At 38.9% G+C, this 26772-nt stretch overlaps 1 protein-coding gene across 1 annotated transcript in view; it reads right to left on the bottom strand.

Moving 5' to 3' along the window:
• PDE8B (phosphodiesterase 8B) overlaps positions 1-24296 on the bottom strand; it is a 255279-nt gene extending 230983 nt beyond the window's left edge. The window contains exon 1 of the mRNA XM_027863365.1: positions 24213-24296. Coding sequence (XP_027719166.1) covers positions 24213-24296 — 84 coding nt within the window. The remainder of the gene's footprint in view (positions 1-24212) is intronic.
• Between the last annotated feature and the right edge of the window lie 2476 nt (positions 24297-26772).

Below are 26772 nucleotides of genomic sequence, written 5' to 3'. Positions count from 1 at the left end.
AGACACAAGAATGGTATCAATATTTCTTAATGAAAAAAAGTCTAAATTGCCTGGAAGGAGAGGTTAGCTCTTACCACACCATCCAGAAATATTAACCTAACATGGTTTTCTTAATGTGAAATCTTTGTCTGACAAACAATGAATATTACTAAAAGAACTGAGTCTTAACAGTATTGACATTCTCGCTATAAAAAAATGAGGAGTCTGTCAAGAGGAGAGATAAAGTGGTCATGGGCAACTCCAGCTTAGAATAGGAACTCATTCATAAAGTCTTGTGAAGGAGGATAACAGAAGATTATGAGCAATACTCCCATAAAACAGTGAAAAGTAGTGAAAAGCAAAGTAAGTTTTCAAAAAACTTAGTAGGAGGCCCAATTAAGTAAGATTAACTCAAGAGCATTTAAAAATGAGCCTGGAAGACAACAAACAGAACAAAAAAAGGTAAAAGATCTGTCAACATTTTTATGACAAACTCTTCTCTTCAACAAACTTTTTTAAAAATTTAAATAGTATTTTATTTTTCCCCAATTATATATCAAGAAACTTTTTAGCATTAATTTTTAGAAGATTTTAATTTCCAATTTTTCCTCTCTCTATCCCTTCCCTCCCCTCTTCAGAAAATAGTAGGCAGTTTGATATAGTTTATGTATGTGTTAACATGTAAAATATATTTCCGTATTTGTCACAGTTGTGGAAGAAGAAATAGATCAAAAGGAAATAAAACCATGAGAAAGAATAAAGTAAGTGAAAAAAATATACTTCAATCTGTGTCCTGAGTCCATCAGTTCTTTATCTGGATGTGGATAGCATTTTCTTTCGTGAGTCCTTTATACTTGTCTTGGATCACTGTGTTGCTGAGAAGAGCTGAGTCATTCATGGCTGATCATCACACAATGTTGCTGATACTATGTACAATGTTTTCCTGGTTCTGCTCATTTCCCTTGGCATCAGTTTTGTACAAGTCTTTCCAAGTTTTTCTGAAATCTGCCTGTTTATCATTTCTTATTGCACAATAATATTCCATGACATTAATATACCACAGCTTGTTCAGCCATTCCCCAATTGATGAACATCCCCTCAATTTCCAATATTTTGCCACCATGAAAAAGACTGCTATAAATATTTTTGCACATGTAAGTCCTTTCCCCCTTTCTATGATCTCTTCCAACAAACTTTTTAAAAGACAATAATAATATAAACAGAATCTTAACAGTTCTTTCAGAGAAATGAATGGAAGAAAAATTTTTTTTCAATGATTTTATTAGCAGAAAATTTTATGACTGTAATCCATCTTTTGCGGAATAGCGTTCCTAGGATGCTATGTCTCACAAGAGATGTTAGCTTCATATACGTTCTGCATATTGGTATGACATTTTTATAATTTATTATTATTTTTATTACTCATCCACAATGTGGAATGACTACCAGGAAAATGAAGTCCTATTCCTTGAGGAATATACAGCTGAGAGGACAAACATAGATCTTTTTTATTTTGGTCATTGCTCCCCTTCTGTTTTACCTCTTACTTGAAGGAAAAAGGATTTTATGTTTCTATGTGTGTCATATATTTGTGTCATTCAAGATATAGAAAAACCATAGCCTGAAGACTAGATAGGGCCTTTAGCTATTTTTTTCTTGATTAGTAGGGAAATGTATATGTCAAAAATTTGTAATCCCAATATAGATTTGGATATGGATTCTTCCCATATCTAAAAACAAATCTTTATTCTGTTTTCTTTTTCTGCCTTGGTTGTCTCACATAAAGCATCTTATATGAAGGACATAAAATTTCACTCAGATTGAAGCTGCTTGATTATTATTAAAAGGGCATGATTAATTTCAGTTACTAATTTCACTGCAAATTCAGATTATTTGTTGACCACAATCAGAAATGGAATGAATGTTTTGTAGCTTGTGTGGGAAGAAAATATAAGCAATCTATGTTTGGTATTTCATGCAGTATGAATACAAAATGTAGTATTCAAAATTAGTTTTATTGATTTTTTAAAAAGTAAAACCTATAACCAAGATAATTGATAGATTAGATGGTAGAATATATGACCTAAAAATTTAAGAGTTGCAAGGGACTTCAAAGGTTATCTAGGGTAGCCCCTGCCTGGACAGTAATTCCCTTTATAAGATCCATAATAAATCAATATCCAGACTTGAAGAGCTCCAGTCTCCCAGTGACTTTTGGATTACATGGTCAGAAAGTTTTTGCTTCTATTAAACCAAAATCTTCTTTAAAATTTCTACTCAGTGTTTCTAACTCTTCCTTATAAACTCAATTAGAAAATTTGAATCTTTTTCATATACTAGTCCTGCATATACTTGAAGACAAACATCATGGCCTTTGAGTCTTCTCTTCCCCAAATAAATATCTCTAGTTCCTTCAAGTATACAGTCTACAGTTTTCTTATCATCCTGGTACACCTCATCTGGATGCACTTCCCAAAATGTTGCTCCCAGAAATGAAGAGTATAAATAACACGATGATAACAGTAAGCAGTCCCTCTCTCTGGACATTATGCCTTTCTTAATCCAGGCTAAAATTGCTTTGGGGAGGAGGGAAGGAGGAGGCTACCACTTTACATTATCAACCCATTTTGAGTTTGCAATCTACTAAAAACTCAGTGGTGCCTTCTCCTCAGAATATAATAGCTGAAGAATAATTCTAATTTTGATCCCTGGATCTCATATTTGTTGCTGTTCAGTTGTTTTTCAGTCATGTGTGACTCTTCATGATGCTATTTGGGATTTTCTTGGCCAAGATACTGGAGTGGTTTGCCATTTCCTTCTCCAGTTCATTTGACAGATGAGGAAACTGAGGCAAACAGGGTTAAGTGACTTGCCCAGGGTCACACAACTAGTAAGTGTCTGAGGCCATATTTGAACTCAGAACTTAGTCTTCCTGACTCCAGGTCCAGTATTCCACCCACTGTGCCACCTAGATGCCCTGGATCTCTTTTACCCTGGACCAAGTTGGAAATACATCTTGTTTCTTTTACTAGTTCAAATGTCAGTCTAAATTCAAGGTCACTAACTCTTATTTATTTAAGAGCAGGCTGTTAACTCCTTCATCCTATTCCAGTATATAACTCTTCCCTGCAAAGGAAAGAGGTTTCCATAACTGTGGCTCAGCCACAGACTTGTAAATATAAAACTTGAACATCTAAGTAAAACCAACAACACCACAAATTTTCTTATGATGAACTGCAAATAATGGTTCATTAAGCCCCATACTTTGTACACTGGAGATAAATCAATGACCTGCTTCTGTGTTGTAGTCCAAGATGCAAGATATGTATCTCCATTTTATTACAATGAATTGTCTTGAGATGACAAACGAAGCAATTTATCAAAGACTGGGGAAAAAGTGATGGCCAGACAGTTTAAGTTCTTAGCAAGCTAAGACTTAAATCATTTTCTTCTTCACCCTACCCCATATGCAAGGAGAAGAGAACATACAAAAGGCACGTAATGCATCACTGTAACAAGGGCAAGGAGAAGGGGTAATGTAGGCAAAGCTTGGCTGCTCCCTATGCACGACTTGATGAAAAGACTCAGAAATGGCATGTAGTCTGGGTAAAGGAGCAAGGAGAGACAATCTACTACAAGGCAGTCACACAGTGCCACTAAATCATATATCTTGGTGACTATTGGTTAGTACACCTTTCATCCTATACCAGTCTCCTGAATTGCCTGAAGCAAGCTGGGCCAAACTATAGGACAAGATCAAGTCAATAATGAACAAAGGACTCAGTGGCCAGTGTCTCAGCATTGTGATGCCAGCATGTTCCCCTTGCTACCAGTGTCAGACTGAAAGTCCCTTTGGCTGACGTACTGTCAGGGGTGGTCCTGCCCTCACCTCAGATTCCTACCTTTGGCCTCTTGCCTCAAACAAAATATAATGTAGTTTCTCTCTTGGGGCTTCTCCATGTTGGACTAATCTCCCTAGCCACATTGGTATCTCTAACTTATACCTGCCTATTCATTCATCCATTCACGCAACACAGACTTTGAGTGGTTACAGTTATCCCTTTCACATCGCAACTTTCCCTATCACTATTTCGATATATTGCAGGTTGGCATAAAAAATTAAATGGGAATTTGGGGGAGCTTTGTGGAAGCCACAGATAACACACAAAGGCCAGCAGATGATGCAGAACTTATGACCAAATACTTAACCCAAATTTTACAATTAGGTACTGTAAACGTCCCATAAAAGAAAAAAAAATTAAGATTTCTTCTCTGTTACAAAGGGAAATCCAAAAAATTTTATGTGGATTTTCCAGATCCCCAAGCCCCCTAACCCCCATAACGTAGAAGGGATAATTTTACTAAGTGCCCATTGGAGTGCTGGAACTGAGAGGGATACAAGAAACATAAGTCACCATCTTTGCCCTCTAGGAGCTTATGATCAACTTCAGTGGACAAAACATGCATATTTAAATCATAATACAAGGCAGCATATGATTAAATATTCCAAAGAATGGTACATTCAGATAAGCCTTCTTGGACTGGAGCAGACTAGAAAGGTCTTTGCATTAAGACAGGACCTGAACAGCACTCTGACCAATGAGTAAGATTTGAATAGGCAGAGGAAAGAGAAAAATGGTCATCCAGATCTGAGCACCATACACTTAGAAAGAGTTCCAAGACCTGGAAGTGAGCATGTTTAAGGAATAGTCATGGGTAGACAAAAGGACTTGTATGATATGTAAAGCTGGACAGAGTGAGATCAGATTGAAGAGATTTTATAACAGGCTGAGGAGTTTGGACATTATCTTGTCCTCAGTGGAGAATCACTGCAGTATTTGAGTTAGGAAATGATATGATGCCATGGTAACTTCAGGATAATTATGAAGGTGGTAGTACTTAGTATAGCCTAGAGAGGGGCAAAACTGAAGAGAGGGACACCAGGCAAGTAGCAAGAGAGACAGCAGGCAATTAGCCTGGGATACTGACAATGGGAAAATAGAAGAAAAGGTCTATATGAAAAAACTCTCTCTAATATTAGCTAGAATTTGTATAGTGTTTTAAGATGTTGTAAAGCGCTTCCCATATGTGAACCCATTTGTTCCTGAAAACAACCCCCTTTGTGGTAGGTGCTATTAGTATTCCCATTTTACAGATGAGAAAACCTAGGCAGAGTTTCAGCAACTTGCCCATGGTCACATAGCTAGGTAGCTAGGTCAGTCTGAAGTAGGATTTGAACTCTGGTCTTCCTGACTCCAGGTCCAAGACTCTATGTACTACACGACCTCACTGCTTCTTTACCAACCTACCTAGAGTTCCTAAGTCCTCTTACCTTGATGGACAAAATCTCTACCATCCCTCTTTATCTGTTATGTGCAGCAGGTGGGTTTTAATATTAGCTTCATTATTTATTCATTATATGACCCTAGACAATTGCCTGCAGTTCCCTGAGCCTCGGTTTTCTCATCTATAAAATGAGGATAATGGGATATAATTATTATAGAATATCTTCTTTATAGGGTTGTCTTAAGGATCAAATGAAATAATATATGTGAAAACATTTTAAAATAATAAAGCTCTATATACAAGTAAGAGATCATTGTTAATAATTAAGCTTCCTTAGAATCGCCGATTGTTACTAGGAGGACCAGGGACTCAAAAAATTATAATCTTACTTTGAAATAAAAATGTTCATTCTCTTATCTCTATTTTCATTGTATGGATTAAAAAATGCCCTTTATCAGCTGAGAAAACTTCATTCTTCAAGGTATTCTTAAATTTTAGAACTTTTAGTGTTAAATTTCAACTACATGCTTTCCATGCCATCCCAGGATCTCTAAGTTCATTTAACAGTATCCAGGCTTAAATTTCATTTCCTTAAAAATAATTTGGATGTAATGCCTGTTTTCACTTATACTTTCTTTCTTGTTTACAGCAATCTACCCAGGAGAAGTGTAAAAAAGCCAAAAAAGATATGATAAAACAAAAGGAACAAACTACCATTCTGAATACATTGGAGATTTGTTATTATATAAAGAAAAATTATGACCTCATTAGTTTAGGTGATCTGTGTTTTACTTAATGCTTGGCTAAATACCCTCCAGGTGTATTAAATCTTCATGAAGCATTTTAGCAAAGTCTTAGCTAATAAATCATCTCTGGACACACCTTTTTGAAAAATCCTTTTGATAATGCTAATTATTAATCTGCTAAAGAACATATTCCAGATTTTTATGTTTTGTTTTTGCTTTGTATTTTCACCTTCCAGAGAATTTTGCTTTCAGGAGACTCATTAAGTTTTCTCACAATAGTGTCTACATGGTTACTGGTTATATGGCTCAATAGCTTTTTGACAGCTGTCCTTGAGGGCCTATCATAAATGCTATGAAATTGGAATTATTAAGAAAATGCATGAAGTATCCAGCCTCAGCTTTATTTCAGAAGATTTCTTGTCAGGTTCAACAGCAATTTCTCCTCTAGCCTTTTTCCTAATTATGGCACAGGCTGTCTCTTCCAGGACTTGGTGGCCTTTAAAAATGTTTCTGCTTCTCCCTGCTATGCCTACCTGATCCTCTGGGTACACACTGTTTTAGCGTGAGGTCCTCAAGCAGAGAAGCACAGTCAATCTCTGCTGACCTCACCAAGTTCATCAAAAGTGTAAATGCTCTCTTTTATTCCCCCGCCCCAGGACTTTAGATACTACCCATAGTTCAGCATCTGTGACAACACTAAACAAAAAAAAGTTAATAAACCAGTCTTCATATTGTCTTTTAATCATTCAAATAAAAGCTGTTTAAAGGGCGGTTTAATTTTTAATGAGAATTTGGCCCTTATAGGAGATGGTAGACTGAACACTGAAGTTTTCTGCTTAGGTACAGGGCACAGAAATAAACGCTGCTTACTAATGTGCTTTAAAGTGTGGTCCTTCGGGAATTGCTTCTGTGAGCAGGGGGAGGGGAAAGGAGAAAGACATGGGGAGGGAAGGGAGGGAAGGGGCTCTTGGGCTCTCTCTTTCCCTGCAACAGAAGACTGATTACTTAAGCATTCTTGGTAGAAATGTCCAGAACAACATCAACAAATTGGATGGCCCCATCTGAAAAGTAACAGTGAGAGCCTGGCTCTTGTGGGCCCCATCTCCCATTGGTGAGTTCTCAAGACCCAGATCCTCCATTATACAGAAGAGCCCCAGAGCAGCCAGAGCACCAGCCCTAATTCTCCAGGCCTCAGCTGCCCCCTGACCACATCCCTGTAGGCTCCTTCTCCCACTGGTGACTTCTTCCCAGAACTTCCATTTTGCAGAAAGGCTCCAGACCAGCCTTCCCTCATTCTCTGAACTATGCAGCCATTCCCCACCAGAGTCCCTCCTTCTCTTTTCCTCCCTTCTTGCATTCCCCTCCTCAAGAGCCCCCATTAGAATGTAAGCTTTAGGACAGGGATCTGGCTTTTTTTTTTTGGCCTTTCTTTGTATCTTAGACTTAGCACAGTGCATGCCACATGTTGTTGTTCAGTTGTTTCAGTCGTGTCTGACTCTTTGTGAGCCCATTTGGGGTTTTCTTGGCAAAGACACGAGACTGGTTTGCCATTCCCTTCTCTAACTCATTATACTGATAAGGAAGCTTAGGCAAAAAGAGTAGAGTGACTTGCCCAGGGTCATATAGCTACGAAGTGTCTGAGGCTGGATTTGAACTCAGGAAGATGAGTCTTCCTGACTCCAAGTCTAGCACTCTATCCACTGGGCCATCTAGCTGCCCTCTTGGCACATAACAGGCACTTAATAAATGCTTGTTGAATGACAATAAAATCCAGAGAAGATCTGTTATTACAAAGCACGTTGTGAGGCGCTACATATGATTCAAAGGAAGACAAGAGTTAGTCCTTAAACCTTCAAGGAGTTTGCTGAGTAGAATTTTGAGAAGCATTTTATCTCTCAAATTTGGAAGAAATAATAAAGAACCTTTTAAAGGAAAGCAGATTTAGATCTAAGTCTAGGATGCAGTCTAGAAATTCAATGACTATGGCTCCCAACCAACCTGTCCACAAAAGCTGGACTCCTGACCAAAGCTGGGTGGGCAGCTAGATGACTCAATGAATAGAGCGCTAAGCCTGGAATCAGGAAGACCTGAGTTCAAATCTTGCCTCAGATACATCCATCTGTGTGACTCTGAGCATGTCACTTAACCTCTGTTTATCTCAGTTACCTCAGCTGTAAAATGGGGATCATAATAGTACCTCCCTCAAAGGGTTGTTGTGAGGGTCAAATAAGGCAGTATCTGAAAAGTGCTTAGCACTGTGCGGGGTACTAGTTGGCACATAAGAAGTGCTTGTTCCCTTCTTTCCTTAACGTAAACGCAATCAGAACAGAATTAGATGACTCCAGGCCAGGATCATAAGGAGAAAATGGCATTCAGTAACTACCTGCAATTGATGGAATACAAGCAAAGATAACTCTATACAACAAAAGAATTCAGAATGATGACTATTGTAAGAATGGAAGATAATTATTACAAGAATTCTAAAGCCCTGATTTAAGTCCATGTGTTATAATGTTCTAAGGAAGCAATGAAAATAAATCTACTCTCATTTTTTAAATGTATAGTTTAATAAACATTCCAGAAATGGATCATGAGATGATAGATTTAGAGTTATAGAATACCTTGGAGGTCACCTAGACCAATCACTTTATTTTACAGTTGAGGAAACTGAAACCCAGAAAGGTGCAGGAACCTATCCAAAGTCACACAGGTAACAAGTAGCAGAGTAAGGATTTGAACCAGTTCCTCTGAGTCCAAATACAGCCTTGTTTCTGCTGCACCAAACCAACATCCCACTTCAAATTAAATGTCATAGTTTAAAATATCTTGCCCTTCTGTAATCTCATAAAAAGTCTCAAAGATGTTTACAGCTAATTGAAACATCAGCAAAATCTAAACATTGGACTGGATCCCATGATATTTATATAAGTCACAAGTGCTCTAGGGTATTTTAGGCAGAAATAGGCCCAATCGTTTTATGGAGGATGTGAGTATTCAATCAATCACTTAACCAACAAGCATTTATTAAGTGCTTACCATGTGCCAGGTTTTTGTCCTAGGCTGGGAATACAAAGGCAAAAAGGAGAAATTCCCTGTCCTCAAGAATCTTACATTCTATCAGAGGAGAAATTATGTTTTAGGTGATGCAGTAGATAGAACACTGGGCCTGGAATCTGGAAGACTCATCTTCCTGAATTCAAATCTGGCCTCAGACATGCACTAGCTGTGTGACCCTGGGCAAGTCACTTAATCATGTTTGCCTCAGTTCCTCATCTGTAAAATGAGCTGGAGAAGGAAATGGCAAACCACTCCAGTATCTTTGCCAAGAAAACCCCAAATGGGGTTCTGAAGAGTCATACGTGGCTGAAACGACTGAATAACAACTACAATGTATGGCTGTGAGAGTTAGAATATAAGGAAAGCTGAGTGCTGTAAAATCAACGCTTTCTAATTGAGGTACTGGAGAAGACTTTTGAGAGTCCCTTGAACAGCAAGGAGATCAGAAATTAACTCTGACTATTCACTGGAAGGACAAAACTAAAGCTGAAACTTAAATACTTTGGCCACATAATGAGAAGACAGGACTCACTGGAAAAGACGCTGATGCTGGAAAAGACTGAAAGCAAAAGAAGGAGATGACAGAGGAGGAGATGGATAGATGTCATAGAAGCAATTAGCATGAGCTTGGAGAGCCTTTAGGAGACAGTGGAGGACAGAAGGGCCTGGCATGCCATGGTCTATGAGGTCACAAAGAGTCGGGAATGGTTGAACTGAACATACAAAATAAATACAAGATGATTTTTGTTGGGGGTGGGAAGCGGGCACCTACAGCTAAGTAGGGCATCAGAAAAGGCCTCAAGAAGAAAGCAGTGCTTGAGATGAATTGTGAGATAAAGTAGGGCTCCCAAGAGGCAGAAGTGAGGAGGAAGAGTAAGATGTGGGGAACAACCAGTGCTAAGGCAGGGGATGGAGTTTAATGTGTGAAGAAAAACAACCAGTTTGACTGGGCTGTAATGTATATGAAGGGGAGAGATGTAAAATAAGGTTGGAAAGATAGGTTGAAGTTAGGGCATGAAGGGCTCGAAAAGCCAAACAGCATAGTTTGTGTTTGGACCTAGAAGTAATAGAAAGTCAACGAAGTTTATCATGTCAGGGAGTGACATGGTCTGGCCTGGCTATATGAAAATTGTTTTGGCAGCTGTGTTGAAGGATTGATTGTAGAGGTGGAGAAACCTGAGGCCCAGAAACTCATTAAGAGGTTATTACAATAGTCTAGGAGAGAAGGAGTCAGCTATGAGAAGCACCAACTTAATGACAAGACAATGATTGACTGGCGATGTTGGGTGAGAGACAGTGAGGAATCAAGAATGACACTGAGTTTATAAACCTAGGTGCCTGGAAGGATGGGAACCTCAAAAGGAATAAGGAAATTTGTAAGATGGATGGGTTTGTAGGCAAAGATGTGTTCTGCTTTGGATATGTTGAGCTTGAGATGCCTATGAGTTCAAAAGTTCACTGAGTTCAAAAGGCCCAGTAAGCAAGTATTTTCAAACCATAGTTGATTATTTTTTTAAAATCTCAGAACAATTACTTAATAAGGGCAGGGCATCTGGGGCTTTGCTCCAGAGTTCCAAAGTTAAGAGAGTGTAGGAAGCACTTATAATCTCCCAACAGTGGACAAACAACTAATTGTAGCCCCTAGAGGATGAGAGAATAAGTTAAAACCGAAGCTTTCTCCCTCAATCCCTTCCCCATCACAGTCTGCAAAAAAAGTACATTTTCCCCTAGTCGCCACCTCCTGTACCCCAATCCTTCCCAGTGTTATCTTTATGGTGCCCTGGTCCCTCTCCCCATTTCATAAGTTGAAAAAACTGCTAATTACAGCTCCATGGCCAACCTTATATTCTAATTAAAAAGCCATAATCCATTATTATCACTAGCTAAGAGAGGATTTAAAACATGCATATTTTACACTAGCATATGTTGAAAGTCCAAAATGTTCATTTTAAAAACACAGCTTCAAGTCCTAATCTGACTCACTATGGTGTAGAAGATCTAAACGGCTGTATCAGAACAAGCAGGTTCTGTCTTGATGCTCAGGGGTGAATTGATCTTAGGCCAGTAAGTCAACCACCTCCAAATTGGTGTGAATTCACTGTTTGAGCTAAGTGTAGAGAGGGTCATTCTCGGGTTGGCAATCGCATGTTAAAATTTTCAGCCACAGAAACTCATGAAGGGCACTGGTGAATGTATATAAAGGGGGATATGATAATCATAACAAGCACATGTATGATCTCATTTGACCCTTAAAACAACCTTGTGTGGTTGATGCTGTCATTATTCCCATTTTACAGATGAGGGAACTGAGGCTGAGAAAGTTAAGTGCCTTGCCAAGGCTCACACAGCTAGTAAATATGGATCATCAAGCTCTATCAGAGGTGTCAAATCAGCAGGGAAAAGGGTAGACAAAATCCTGAAGCCTTGAAGTAAGGCAGTAAGCTATAACAGCTTCTGTATGGAATCATGATGAATACAGATGCACCCTTACCTACCTAAGCATATGACCACAAAGAACAGGTATGTGCCTCAATACTCTTGAGCTTTCCTCATCTGGTCCTAACACCTTGGAATGCTTAGCACATTCCCAAAAGGGCCATTCATCTAATTTGTGCTCTGGTTGCAGCACAAGGGAACAGAAATCTGAGAAAATGTTTCACACAGAGAGCATATGCTGTGGCGGCAAGGTGGCACAGTAAATAGAGGGCTAGACCTGAAGTCAGGAAGACCTGAGTTCACATCCAGCCTCAGACATTTACTAGCTTAAGCTACTTCATGACCCGGAGAAAGTCAGAACCTCTGTTTGCCTCAGTTTCCTTATCTGTAAAATGCGGATAAAAATAGCATTTATCTCTCAGAATTGTTGTGAAGCAAAAATGAGATAATATTTGTAAAACACTTTGTAAATCTTAACACGCTATATAAAGACAAGTTATGATCATCATTATTATTAGTCACTTACATTTGTCAGCTCTCAGAAGGTGGGTAGAGTACTAGATAGACTTGGAAACAGGAAGACCTGAATTCTAATCCTGCCTTAGATACTTCTTAGTGTCACAATGTGACCATGGGCAAGTCACTTAAATTCCATCTGCTTCAGTTTCCTTTTCCATCTGCCTCGGTTTCCTTATTTGTAAAATGGGGATAATACTAACACCTACCTCCCAGGATTGTCATAAGAATAAAGTAAGATAAAATTTATAAGTTGCTTTACAGATCTCAGGGTGCTATGTAAATGCTAGCCAGTATTACGATGTCATAAGATGTCTGTGGAACTTTAGGACTCCTCCCTCCTGAAGGAAGGAATCTGTAGTATAACAGAAAGATTGATGGGTTGGTAATTAAAGGATATGGGTTTAAGCCTTGGCTCTGCTACTTGAAACCTGTGCAATCTTGAGCAAGTTCCTTATCCCTGCTGGGCCTCAGTTTCCTTGCTCGTAAAATGAAAGGCTGATATTAGATGGTGTCTCAGGCTCCCTTCAGTTCTAGATCTCAAAGATCCCTTTTGACCATTAGACTAAGTCAATGCTTTAAAACTGACTTCTTCTGGTTAGTTTCACTAGGATGAGAAAACAAAAAAATTCCAACTCCTTGAATGCCCAGAGTATAGCAGAACAACTAAAAATACACGAACAAAAAGCAAAATGCCTCAAAATGCATAATTTAACAATAACAGAAGCAGTTCTTGCCAAGAAACTCTCAATATTTTCATGCCAGACCAAAGCAGTTATGATACTGATGGAACACTGTTCATTTGACCCGGTTGGATTATTTCTTGTGATTGGTAGGTAAGAAGCTACTTTCGAAGAAGAAGATATATTAGAGGTTCAGGAAATGTGCATGCCACCAATTCCCCACACAAGGAACCCAGTGTTTCATGTGCAGCCCCGTTAAATGAAATGTTCTTTGGGGTATTTATTTTGGGTGGTATCTGACTCCTGCATCTGATAGGAATATCATGGAGTGGTCTACACATGGCTACTATTCACTCCCAACTAAGGGGAAGCAAAGTGAATAGCATTGAAGGACGACCCCCAAAGAGGATGGTCTAGACCCAAATGCTAAGAGACACTCCAATATGGAGGGTGAGGGGCCTAGACATCTCTTGGTTGCTCACTGATCAACCTGCCTCCCTCCTGGTTATCTAGATTATATATTATAATAGGAATGCTATCTGCCAGAATTTCCCTTTGCCTGCCCCAAAACATCCCTAAAAGATGATGAGGCCCGAGTTCCCTGGGACTCTAGTGGCTCAGGGGGCTAAGGTTCCAGCTGCACCTCCCTTGATACAGCTTCCTGATAGCTCCTGGCCACATTGCAGCTTGATCATCTAAGGCTATAAAAAGGCCCAGTTACATGTAGTCAGGGCCCTTTAGACTTGGTGGCTGTTCTGAGGCCATGTGAGTCACCACACCCTGCCCTGATGACCAGACACGTTTCTTATTGAGACAAGGAGAGACATAAGTGCCTGAGTTAAATGCTGGAGCTCACTGAATACCTTTTCTTTGCTATGGCTAAGCAAACCTCTTTTTGTTAACTACTCAATGACCTAAAAGGCCTCATTTCATTTTAACATCAAACCTGATCCTATAGGGTATGTTGCCTGAATGTGGCCCACTTAAACAGCCTCTAAGGTATTTTCGAGCCCTAAAGCTATGATCCTCTGAACTTTAAAATACAGATAATATTTGTAGTACCTACCTCCTAATAAGGATTACTGGGAGAAGATGCATGTAAAAAGGCAGCTAGGTGGTACAGCTACATGGTGCAGTAGGTAGAGTGCTGGGCCTGGAGTCAGGAAGACCTGAGTTCAAATCTGGCCTCTTGATACCTACTAGATTGTGACCCTGGGCAAGTCACTTAACTCTGTTTGCCTCAGTTTCCTCATCTGTAAAATAAGCTAGAGAAGAAAATAGCAAACCACTACAGAATCTTTGTCAAGAACACCCTACATGGGGTCACAAAGAGTCCGACATGATTGAAATGACTGAATGCCAACTAGGCAGTATAGTGGATAGAGCTCTGGGCCTGGAATTAGAAAGACCTGAGTTCAAATCCAGCCTTGATACGTAGTAGCTGTGTCACCCTGGGCAAGTCATTTAGCCTCTCTCTGCCTCAGTTTCCTCAACTATAAAATGAGGACAACAGCACCAAATTCTAGGGTTGTTGTGAGGATCAAATGAGATAATATTTGTAAAATACCACCCACAGAGCGTGGCATATGTGCTATATAAATGCTTATTCCTTCCCCTCTATAAACCTTAAAGAACTACATAAACGTTAGCTATTTTTATTATTGTTATAAATGCTAATTTAACTTCTAGAAGCCTCTAGAAAATTCCCCTTTGCATACTTATTAATGACTATGATTATGGACTATCATGGATTTAAAACTAGAGGGAACTTCAGTAAATATTTACTCGAACCCCTACATTTTATAGACGGGGAAACTGAGGCTGAGAGAAGGTAAAGTGACTTGCCCAGTGTCAAATAGGTAGCAGGGCTTGGATGAACTCAGATCCTCAGATGCCATAGCCAGTGCAATTTCTACTATAATGCCCTCCAGGTAGGCAAATTATTTTACAAATTTTTTGTAAATATTTTATATTTTACAAATTATATTACAAAAGCCATCAGACCCTTCTCTATAAGGTCATGTGGTCTTGAGCAATTTTCATGAAACTGAACACAAGGAGCAAAACTCAATTTTGCAACAGGGCAAGTGAGGCTCCACTTAGCCTGTGCCATGACCCCCTACTCCCTCCCTGTCCTCATCACCATCGGCTTTGCCAACACAGACTAAAGGAAACCCATTTATTCTGATCATGAGCAACATGGAATGACTAATTCAGTAACATATGACATCTACCAAGCTGCTTTTTTTTCAGCTGAAATAAATAGAGCGTAGGTAGGGGAGAAGGCAGGCTCTACTAAGCTCCAAGCTTAGGTATTAAGAAATTTCTGCATATGTGTACATGGAACAGAAGGACACACTCCCACACAGACTGCATCTGTTTGTATTGATGAGCAAAAGAGACCCTTTCTGGCCCACTGCCTAAAAAACTCGGGATATTGGCATCCATGTGCAAAGCACAGAGGGTCGGGGTATTCCCCTGACTCAGGCACAGATGGGAGTGAGGAAGTCACCCACCCACGCCTGCACATATGCACAGATGTAGCAGGATGTCTATACATTAGTATTGGGCAGGGGGAGGTAGCAAAGATCTGAGCAAGAGAGAGACTATATGAAGAACACAGCACTACTGCTACAGAGGAAATATTAAAGATGAGAATTCCCTATTTCTTTCCAGACCCAAACATGTCATTCTTTTCAACTGTCAAATCATTCTTTTCAATGAGTGATGACTTTGATGACAGGAATATATTTTCTTAAGTGTGTCTCTGTTTTATGTTCTTCATATGCAAGTCCAGACTTGCAAGATAACAGATGCTGTACATTTTTGATCTGTTTATTGCTTTTGCACCTCCTAAAACTATCAAGGACTAAAGTCCTAATCCAAGGAGGCTCATTAATTCCACAGTTATTATTATGCCACTTTTAAACAGATCTACGAAGCCAGAAAGGCTTTAAGCATGGGCCAGCTAGGAACTATGTATCTGTCATATGTATGTTTATGCTATTTCTCCCAGTAGAATGTAACATCCTTGAGACTAGGGATTGGGTTCTTTGTTTGTTTGCTTGTCTTTGTATCCCCGACACCTGGCACAGTGCCTGACACATGAGCATCTTGCCATATGCCCTGTCAACTGGAATGACCCATTTGAAAAGGTCACCCTCCAAAACCAACCTTAGCAAGCCATGCATAAACCTCCCTCCCCACACCACCTCAGGGACAATAACTTGTTCGGCTTTGGAACTCTACCCTAGGGTTGAGCTGTTCTGATTGGTGGTTGAGTGAGAACAAATTTCCACTACATCAAGCCTAATCTATCCCACCTATTCTATCTAGGTAGGTCTAGATCATTCGTCACATATGATACCCTGTTCTACCAGTAAAACTCAGAGGAGAATAATCAAATCAAAACTATTATTGTTACTGGAATGGGCATGACGATCAATGAACCATGCTTTGGTACCATTCTTAATTCCTATAACTACCCAGACCAGAACTCCCTTCCCTGATCACTACACATCTGCATGTGTTGTCTCCTTCTTTTAGAACAGAAACTGCTTTAGGACAGGGACTGGTTCAAAAGTACACGTTACATTTTATACTTGTATTTTCACAACACAGAGAAATGCCTGGAACATAATAGGTGCTTCATAAATGTGTTTGCATTCATTCAATTCATTTGTTCACATAACAGGTACTTAATAAATGTCTGTCGATTGACTCATCTGAGGACCTAGACTAGCTAAATTCTGAGAGGCTCGTCACTAAAAGGTTGGCCACGAGATGATGAATTTTTTTCACCATGGCAGTGCTGAAGTCTGCACTCAAAGGTATAGAGGGGCTGCTACCTGCATCAGCAAAAGGTACTGATCTTTGAGAAATTATTGAAAATCTTTTTAATGTACACATTTTATAGCACCAAAAATAAATTCCATCCAATAGCCATGGAACAATAAAATACACATTTCTGAGTTATGTTTTGTTTAATGTAAGACTGGGTATGCTGATCTGGCTCAGGTTGGCAGGACAGTGACCCAGTCATATTCTTACTGGCATGAGAGCTTGACCAGTGCTCTGTTTCTCACCTGGGTCCTTCCCTTCATTCCCCTAATTGCTCCTTAGGTCTCACCACCTTAATGACAAAACTAATCTAGATGTTGATCGGCCTAGCCCACCGTAGCTCCAGGAATCCAGAATCCAGGAATTCAAGATATCCATTAGCCTCCGCATCCCTGGTAGCAAGGATTATAGGTATGCCACAATGCTTGACTTTTCTCTGAGGTCTTAGTAGACAGATCGCATTATCACAAATGAAATTTGGTAGGATTGTTTTGTTTTGTGACTTTATTAATAATCATATTAACATGGAATGATGTAGTTTATAAAGCACTCTCATGACTGTTACATTATTTGATACTCACAACCACCCAGTGTGGTAGATAGAGGGGGGAATCTGAGGCTAAGACCTTAACTGACTTATCCAACATCATAAAACTAATAAGTGGAAGATTTTTCCTCACTTTTAATCTCTATCTACTGACTCCTTCCCTCTGCCTACAAACATGGTCAGTTTCCCTTATACTTAAGAAAAGCCGTCCCTTGACCCTTCTTTCCGTCTCTTCAAGCTGTGTTCCTACGTGTCTCCTGACTTTCACTGCCAAACTCCTAGAAAGCTGTCTATAGTCACTGTTTCCACATCCTTACCACCCCCTCACTGCTCAACCCTTTGAAATCTGGATCCCAATTCCATAATTCTACTGAAATTGCTCCCTCTAAAGTTACCAATGATCTTTTAACTGCTAAACCTAATGGTCCTTTCTCAGTCTTCTCCATCCCTAGTCACTCTGCCGCTTCTGACAGTTGACCACTCATTCTGCCTCAGTACTCCTCTGGTTTCCATGACATTGTTCTCTCAACACTCTCCTCCTCTTATCTGACCGTGCCTTCTCATTTTCCTCAGTTGGATCAGTATCCATTTCCCACACCGCCCCCCAGAGTTTAAACTTTCCCCAAAAGATCATTCCTAGGATCTCTCTGTCCCATCTCTTCATCTCTCCTCCTCTCTTCCTTGATGATCTCACCAGCTTCTATTGATTCAATGACCATCTCTGCCCACATGACTAATAATCAATTTTACATACATATATACATACACATATATATATATACATGTATATACGTATATGTTCATGTATGTTGTTGCTGTTGTTCAGTCCTTTCAGTTGTGTCCGACTCTTTGTGACCCCATTTTGGGTTTTCTTGGCAGAGATCCTGGAGTGGTTTGTCATTTGCTTCTCCAGTTTATTTGAAGAAAATGAGGCAAACAGGGTTAAGTAATTTGTCCAGGGCCACACAGCTAGTAAGTGTCTGAGGCCATATTAGAACTCTTCCTGACTCCAGGCCTAGTGCTCTATTTACTGTACCACCTAGCTCCCTATGTATACATTTGTGTAAATATATTTGTTTTATATATATTTAGATGTACATACATGTACATAATTTATAGTATGCATACACACATATGTTTATATACATGTGTGCATTTCTATGTATCCCTAATCTTGCATTTCAGTCATAACTTCAATCCCATATTTCTAACTGCCTGATAGACATTTCCACTTCGATGGCTTAATGGCATACCAAATTCAATATATCCAAAAATGTACTAATCATGTTCCCTCCTAAACATACCCCTTTCAACAGGTTGTGGTAATATATGCCTATATTTCTGATATGAAGAGGCTAAGATTAGTGGATTGCTTGAGCTAAGGAGTTCTGAGTTTTAGGGAGTAAGGCCAATTAAATGTCTGAACTGTCTGCTACCAATATGGTAAAATCATGGAAAAAGAGAGCCATGGATTGCTGAAGGAGGGACAAATTGACCCAAGTTAGAGACTTAGCAAGTCAAAGCTCTTGTGCTGATCAGTAGTGGTATTGAGCCTGTAATGGTTGCTGGACTTCTAGCTTGGGAGAAACTTCTATCTTGAGAGAAATAGGAGGACAAAGAAGAGAAGAGATGAGGAAAGAATCGGAAAGGAAGGGAAGAGGAAAGAAAAAAAGAAAAAAGTTCATGCTCCAATATATAAAAAGAATTATTGCTAGACTACACAATCAAAAAACTCTGGAGAACATTGTTTTAAAGGGTGGGTAAGTGTCAGCCTTACTTTCTCCAAAAAAAAACCAAAAACAAAAAACCAATCTGTTAATCCTGTCAGAGCTAAAAGTAAAACTGATTTCTCCTGCCCCCTGCCTACATCTTCAACCTCATGCACAGATTAGGGATTGATACTAATAAAATACCATGTGAATAAGTCAGTGGGGTGAATTCATAATTTTTCTACTCCATGCACACGAAAAACAAAGTGAACTGATAAATTTCCACCAATTTTCCAGACAAGCCCTTTACCAACATGAATCCTAGGTTGCTTCTGATTTTAGCACAGTTAAATGTTCCTACGGCAAAAGATGTATTAATTTCACTCTTCTTCCCTATAAGGTGCTGGGTCCCTTTATTATACTCCTGCTAACCCTGGGTTAGTTGTTTTTTTTTTTTATTAAAAAGAAAAATTAGTCAGACCAGGAAATGATGCACTTGGTTTCCATGACAATGCTTCAAAAAAAAAAAAAAGTTCAATCTGCTGCACGATGAAGCATTTGAAAACCATTCCCTAGCAACCCCATAGGTGCGCAGAGACACAGACCTATCATCGGTTCTTCACTCTACCACATTCAGGAAAGCCATACAGAGAAATTCATTTGAATTCTACAGGTGTAACATTTACCAAACACATTTTGATTTAGGATTTTATTACATTAATATACCATGCAAAATAAGACACAAGCATATCTGCAGTAAAACTGGATGCTTTTCAATGCAGATCCCTTAATGTCTCAAAACAAAATGCATTTTTGTCCTCCGAGTACCATGGATATTAACTTAGCAAGCAGCATTCTAAAATCTTCCAGTTTGACTATTCATTTGAAGTTGAATGATGCTTTCTGAATTTTGAATAATTCATTAATATTTTCTAAAATAATCTGAAAAGAATTTAAGAAATAACTCTTCACCCATCAGTAAGGCAAAAGGGCTTCCCATGTTAAGTCATACAATATTATACATTGACTACAGCGTAATTATATGGTCTGACACTGTGATTATAAGAAATAGCAAGAAATGAGGCTATCCTGATGGTAATGTGTGTGTGTGTGTGTGTTTAAAGAAATGGAAAAGGTCAAAGGATCAAGTACAGAGGAATTAGATTGAAGAGTAATGGAAATTTTTAGACACTGGTAAGATACTCTATGGTTCACCAAAATGTCCACTTAAAGATGGAAGAGAAAAGGGTTTTTAGAATGATTATGGTAAAATAGCTGATTCTGAAATCATGTACTTCATCCAAGCAAGCTGAAATGGATGAGTGAGTGGTAAGTATTATGACAATTACAATGAATTCCTAATCATCCCCAGCAAAACTTGTTTCCACAACTTCATGGATTCCAGCACAGTGCTCAGGCTTGGTTAGTTATCCCCTGCTCTGGCTACATGACCTGCCCACCCCCTCTTCATAAGTATTCCCAATGGCCTTTGTGCTAGTATGTGTAGAGAGTCATAAGGTTTGCAAAGCGTCTTACATGTTATCTCGTTTGTTCTTTACAAGCCTATGAGTAGGTGCTATTAAATTCCTCATTTTGTAGATAAGGGAACAGAACGGGAGAGGGGTTATGTAAGTTGGCCCAGGGGATTTGAGACATGATTTGAAGTCAGGTCTTCCTGACTCCAAGTCCAACACTCTAGCCACTAGAGTACCTAACTGTCATAAAGTTATCATGGTGCTGTCACTTCCTTATGCCCACCTGTCAATAGCTGTTAAAAATATATTTGGTAGGAATTAAGTGATTTATTGTGCAAGAGATGGCAAGGTAGTGGGAAGATTACTAAATGGGAATCAAAAGACTCATCCTAGTTCCATTATTTTATAGCTTTTGACTATGTGCAGGCAAATCATTTTACCTTTCCAAGCCTCAGTTTCCTTCTCTGTAAAATGGAGGCAATAATACCCACACTGCATACCTCATAGAAATTTTATACGCTGTAAATTCAATTCGATTTAATAAAACAAGTTTTTATTAAGCTCTTAATATGTGCAGAGAGTATTCTGCTAATTGCTAGAAGAATTACAATGTTTAGACAAGACCTAGTCTCCACTCTTATGAAGTTCCTCCCAGCAGGAAAACCATTCTACCCAAATCTCCTTTCTTTTTCCTTCATCCTTACATCAGGAATATCATAGACTCCCTTCTTTCTCTCCTGTCTTTCACCACTGACAGTTCACTTAACTTCACCTAAGAGCAATCACATTCTCACATTACATGTATCCTCTTTTTCTACTTTCTCCATTCTCTCTCTTTTAAGTCTTGCTCAGTTGCCTCTGGAAAATCTCTCTGTATCTTTTTCTCTCTGTTCCACTTATAAGTCTCTCTGTCTCTCTATCTCTGTTTCTGTCTCTGTCTCTGTCACTCTCTCTCTCTCTTTTTCCCTCCTTCCCTCCCTTTCCTTTTCCTCCTTTCCTCCCTCCCTTCTCCTTTTCCCTCCTCTTCCTCTTGCTTATATAATATATATATATGTATATATATATATATATATATACACACACACACAGAGATAGATATATGTGTGTAAATAAAAATATATGTGTGTGTGTATTCTATACATCACATCAGCCTAATTGGGGATGAACAGGCAAGAGTTTTTAATACCTATTCTGAGCAAAAGAAAATCTATTAAGTTTTTTTATGAGAAATTAGACGTAATAAGTCATTCAGGGAAAGGAGAGCATTGCTTTAACTCCGATTGGGTATGTACTTGGTTTAAATTATATCACTATTAAGATGGTCATCAAAGACCAAGCCAGAATTTTTTAAAATATGAAGAACCTACATCCATAAATCAACCATAATATTAAAAAGAAAGTGTTATTACTTCTGACGTGGAAAAATTGTTGGTTGTATGCCTTGACAATTACCATTAGGGTAAAACTGCTTTTACCCTGATGCTGATTCAAGAAAATGTTCTTAGTCTAAATGAAGATTTGAAATTAGGTAAAAGTCACAATAGGATATTTGTAGCATGTCTTAGGTGGTGTGACAGGTTAAAGGTCAGGGCAATTTACACAGCATCAAGGTAAGTGGGGAAGTTGGAGTGCTGACAAAAAAAGCAGCCTCTGGTTTTCTTGAGACATTTGTTGCGATAACTTAGGAGAGACCTATGGTGTTTTCTCAAATGTTTAAGATTGATAAAACTGAGATCTTCTACAAAAAATTACCTGGTAGATGCTACATCTCCAAGGAAAAGCAAACCACCCTGAGCTGTGAAAGATGACTTGGCTGGTTTGGAGGGAAAGCTACTCATCTACCTTTCTGTGAATCTCAGGTGGTGAATAAAATTAGATGAAATGGAATTGGTTTTTTCATCATTTTGGCCTTGAATTATATTCCCTTCAAAAATGTGCTTCTGTTAAACAATGCACCAGGAGGACATTTAGGTTCCAAGATGATTTTCATTCTAACATCAAGGTGTGTTTCTCTTTCCTAATGTAAGTTATTTATTGCAGACAATGGACCAAAGGGTTTAAAAAAAAAGGTTATTTAACACTAACTATACCTTTTATGTAACCTTTATACAAAAGGGATACAGAAGGGAGGAAATATCTATCTTCAGAGATTTCTGACAAAATATATATGTGTGTGTATATATATATGTGTGTGTGTGTGTGTGGCATACATATATAATTTACACATACACATATATATGTTGTAGAAAAAACACTGAAGGGTGTTGCAATGAAATCATGGAGACTATATGGATGCTGTTTGGGGAACAAAAATTAAAAAAAAAAACCTTTGTTCTTAGTTTGTTTATTTTAAGAGCTCTGAGGAAATTCTAAAGAATGTCAGTAAAAAGAAACTTAACCAAGGAAGTAACTTGATTCTAATCTGGAGTTATATGATATAGAGAACCTGTCAGTCTCACATTTAGAGAATGTCTCTAATAATGGTGTCATACAACTGGGCAAACAAAAGGTTGCGGAAGGTACAAAGACACGGCCTGAGATACTTGTCTCCAAAACACTACAATTTCTCTTGTGTGTTAAAAAGTAATTTTCCTTGATTCAAATAAAAAATCAGCAGTTCAGACTTCCCTATAAACTTTTTCAAGTGCCTCAGAGGAACCATTATCACAAACCTTTGTACCCTACAGTGTTTAGAGCTCCCCTTCTGAATCTCCACAAAGGTTTTCCTCTCATTTCTCATCCAGGTATCTAGAAGATGAGATGGTGCAGTGGATGGAATGCTGGACCTGGTGTCAGGAAAAATCTGAGTTCCAATCCAGTCTAAGAGCTCTGTGACTCTGGGCTAGTCACTTAACCTGTCTGTCTCAGCTTCTCCATTCGCAAAAATGGAGAAAATGATAGCATCTACCCCACAGGGTTGTTGTAACAATAAAATCAGGTAATGCTTGTAAAATGCTCTGCAGACTTTGAAGCCTGATATAAATGTAGCTATTGCTATTCTCATCTTCTCATTAAGTTTTCTATTCCTTAAGCACCAACATTCTGGATAAATAATAAAACTGATTCTTATTCAATTTTGGTGACTTTCCATTTTGTGCAATTAACACAATATCACAACTGATTTTCCAGATTTTCATTACAAGTGTTTTTTTTTTTTCAGTTCCATGATGGGTTTAAATAGGCTTTCAACAGTTAGGCTAGGAACCTAGCCACCACGAAGAATATGGTTTCTAGGGCAAACCATGTTCTAAATTCAAAGAATCAACTTACAAATAGCAGCAGCCAAGACAGGGTAACTAGAGAGTTGGATGGCCTCAGAGCCAAAAAGAGCTGTGTTCAAGTCCTGCCCGGGATACATACTAGCTGTGTGATTTTGGACATGGTATTTAACTTTTCAGCATTCTAAACAACTCTCTAGATTCTAAGTTGCAGAAAAGGGGCCAACCTGCACTAGTAGTGGGGTTTCCTCACCTGGCAGTTCCCTACATCAGTGAAATCATAGATTCATCCTCTGTCCTTGTCAACTTACAAATGAACCTCAACACTTACATGGGTCTTTTATCTCATTTAGTGCAGGAGCTTCTGCCACCTGTGAAGGCCTTAATCCATTCCTCTTTTGTCATCCTGGTCATATTTCTCCCTAGAAGAACTACCTAGACCCAGGGTGGGGAACCTGCAGCCTTAAGGCCACATGTGGCCTTCTAGGTCCTTAAGTGTGGTGTTTTGGCCACAGGTTCCCCGCACCTGATAGACCACTTGGTTTCTTGCCTGGCTTTTTTTTTCTATTTCCTGTATACCAGTGCAGGACCTAAGTTGTCCATCTATAAAAACTTTCTTATGAATAGGCCACCCCCTTTCCCAAGTATATACCTGCCTGATGATGTTTCATATCCTACTTCTAACAAACATATCCTCATTGGGAAGATCCTGCAGCCAACCCGATCCTCTGATGTCTTTCCATTGCTCTTTGGGTCGTCTGCAGTTGCATTTCTTCTCAGGCTGCAGGTATGAATCACAGCCATATCGCATCATCAGGAAGAGTACCGCTATTAAAAAAAGATAGACTATTTTGAAGCGTGGAACAGCTGGAGGTCATTTTCCTCTATGGTTTCCCGGATATGATTCCTCCTGTTCAATTCTGTGCTTCATTCAATGTCCATTTCCTACAGACGAACTTTTACTAAATAAATGAATTCATAGAATTGAATCTTCCCTGTCAATTCAAAATAAATTTTCAAGATTCAAAAATAAACTGTACTGTACCCAGTTCTCCCCTTTGATGTACAAAAGGGCTTCTTTAGATACAAAGAGGCCATGGGGAAAAAGTCTGAAATATTCTCACCTCTTGGCCCATTACACACTCTCCCAGCTCCAGAGTTACTGTTTTGAGGGGAATGTTAGGAGTAAACTGGACATTTCAGCCTTCACACAGACTTCAAAGGTACTACCACAGAGGAGTGGGAGGAGGTAAAACAAATATGACAAATGCTGGCCGGGGACACATTTCCCAGGTCCATGAGATACAAGGGGGACACAAACAGGAGAAAGTGCTTCCATTCTGTCCTACTTTGAATATATATTACCCCTCTTCCTCTTTTGGTTGTTGTTTTTTTCCTTCTTTCTTTCAAGGCTGGGCCTCCCCACATCTAGCCCATCTTGGAAGTACAAGGTAGCTACTCACCATCTCAGTTCTACTCTGATCAAAACAAGAGTGTTAACCTTCATTTCCAGCCTGGTTCAGTTTGCCCCTCCTTAGGCAACCCGGTGGCCTGCAGGCTCCCAGGGTGCTCACCATATTAATGCTGACTTTAATACGGACATAACATTGCAGCTCAGAATCTCCAAGCTCAAAACGTCCACCAGCCTCTCAGCCTCCCTGGTAGCAAGAATTATAGGTGTTTTTGTCTCAAACTCCCCTCTGAACCATTTCACATTTTAGGAAAAAGAGTCCTTCCTTCATATGTGTATAACATATTAACTCGAACAAAGTAGTAACAAAATCATCCTTTCAAAAAAATTTCTCCTACTATGTTTTTTGTTTGTCCTTATAGATTTTGTTACCCATTAATGATCATAAACTGCATTTTGTTGTTTTAGTCCTGATTTCTCTCCTTTGTATGACTTACTATATTCCTTTCTGTTCTTCATATTTCATGCCACTAATGCACATCAATCTTTTAGGGAAGGGAAGGAAAAGAAGAGGCATTTATTATGCACCTATCCTGCACCAGGCATTGTACTTACAAATATGACCTTGTCTGATCTTTACAATAATCGTGGGAGGTAGATGCTATTATTCCTCTACTTTACAGTTGAGGAAACTGAGGCAAACAGAAGTTAAGCGACTTGTTCAGGGTCAGCTAGTAAGTCGCTGAGACAGGATTTGAACTCAGGTCTTCCTGACTCCAGATGTAGTGCTCTAAACACCAGCTGCCCAAAATTTGTTTAAATATCCTCCAATTCTTGAACAAATGTACTATTTCCAGTTTGCTGCTATTATTAAAAATGCTGCTATGAATATTCCTGTAAAGATGGCCCATTAGCTGTTAATAGCATGCTTACACTATGGTCCTAGTATTAGCATTTTTACCTAGTAAGTGGTGTGAAGAGCTTTGTAGTTCTAGACGATTTACGTTACCCAAAGCAGATATTTGGATCCACCAACAGTGTGCCTATTTCTTCACAGCCTCACCAGCCTTGAATTTTATAATTTTTAATTATTTTTGTCAATTTAGTTGGTGTGGGTAGTCTAGCTTAGAATTTTTAAAATTTGTATTTCTTTGATACGCTCAGGTAGCTAATCAGTTTCTAAACTATAAGAATACAAGTACAAAATACAGAAAAAAATCATGTGTGTGGCAAAGACCTACTCTGCTATGGGATAGATTGAGGCTGCTGGATTGCCTGAGTTTAGGAGTTTGAGCTGCAGCAGAGCTAAAACAAATCAGGTGCCCACACTAAATCTAGCACCAATATGATGAGCCCCAGGGGGAGCAGATTAAAGCTGCTCTACTCATCAGTATTGGAACTGGGCCCATGAGTTGCTGTTTCATTTCCAACCTGGTAAGATACGAAGACCCAGTTTTGGAGAGGAGAGGAGACAGTCATTGTTCATGGGTGGACTGAGCAATATAATAAAAATGACAATACTACCCGAATTAATTTGCTTTATATGAACTTTTTTCAGGTGCTTCCCTATAAATTTTTTCAGTACCAAAGGATTATTTTGTAAAGCTAGAAAAAAAAAATAAGTGGATTCTTCTAGAACAAAAAGTTATGAATCTCAAGGGGTATAATGGGAAAAATGGGAGGAGAGCAAAGAGGCTCTAGCAATACCAGATCTCAAACTATACTACAAAAATAGTAATCATTAAAATTCTGGTGCACTTTAAAAACAGAGAGCTCAATAAGTGGAACAGAGTAATACAAAGACCAACCATGATTCCAGAGGCCCAATGATGAACCAGTGAAACCGGCTACCCACCTCCTAAAAGAGAA

This window comes from Vombatus ursinus, unplaced genomic scaffold (assembly GCF_900497805.2).
Source record: "Vombatus ursinus unplaced genomic scaffold, bare-nosed wombat genome assembly UNPS02014772.1, whole genome shotgun sequence".
NCBI classification, from domain to species: Eukaryota; Metazoa; Chordata; class Mammalia; order Diprotodontia; family Vombatidae; genus Vombatus; species Vombatus ursinus.
Note: the sequence above shows the minus strand (reverse complement) of the source record. Positions and strands in the feature narration are given on the sequence as shown.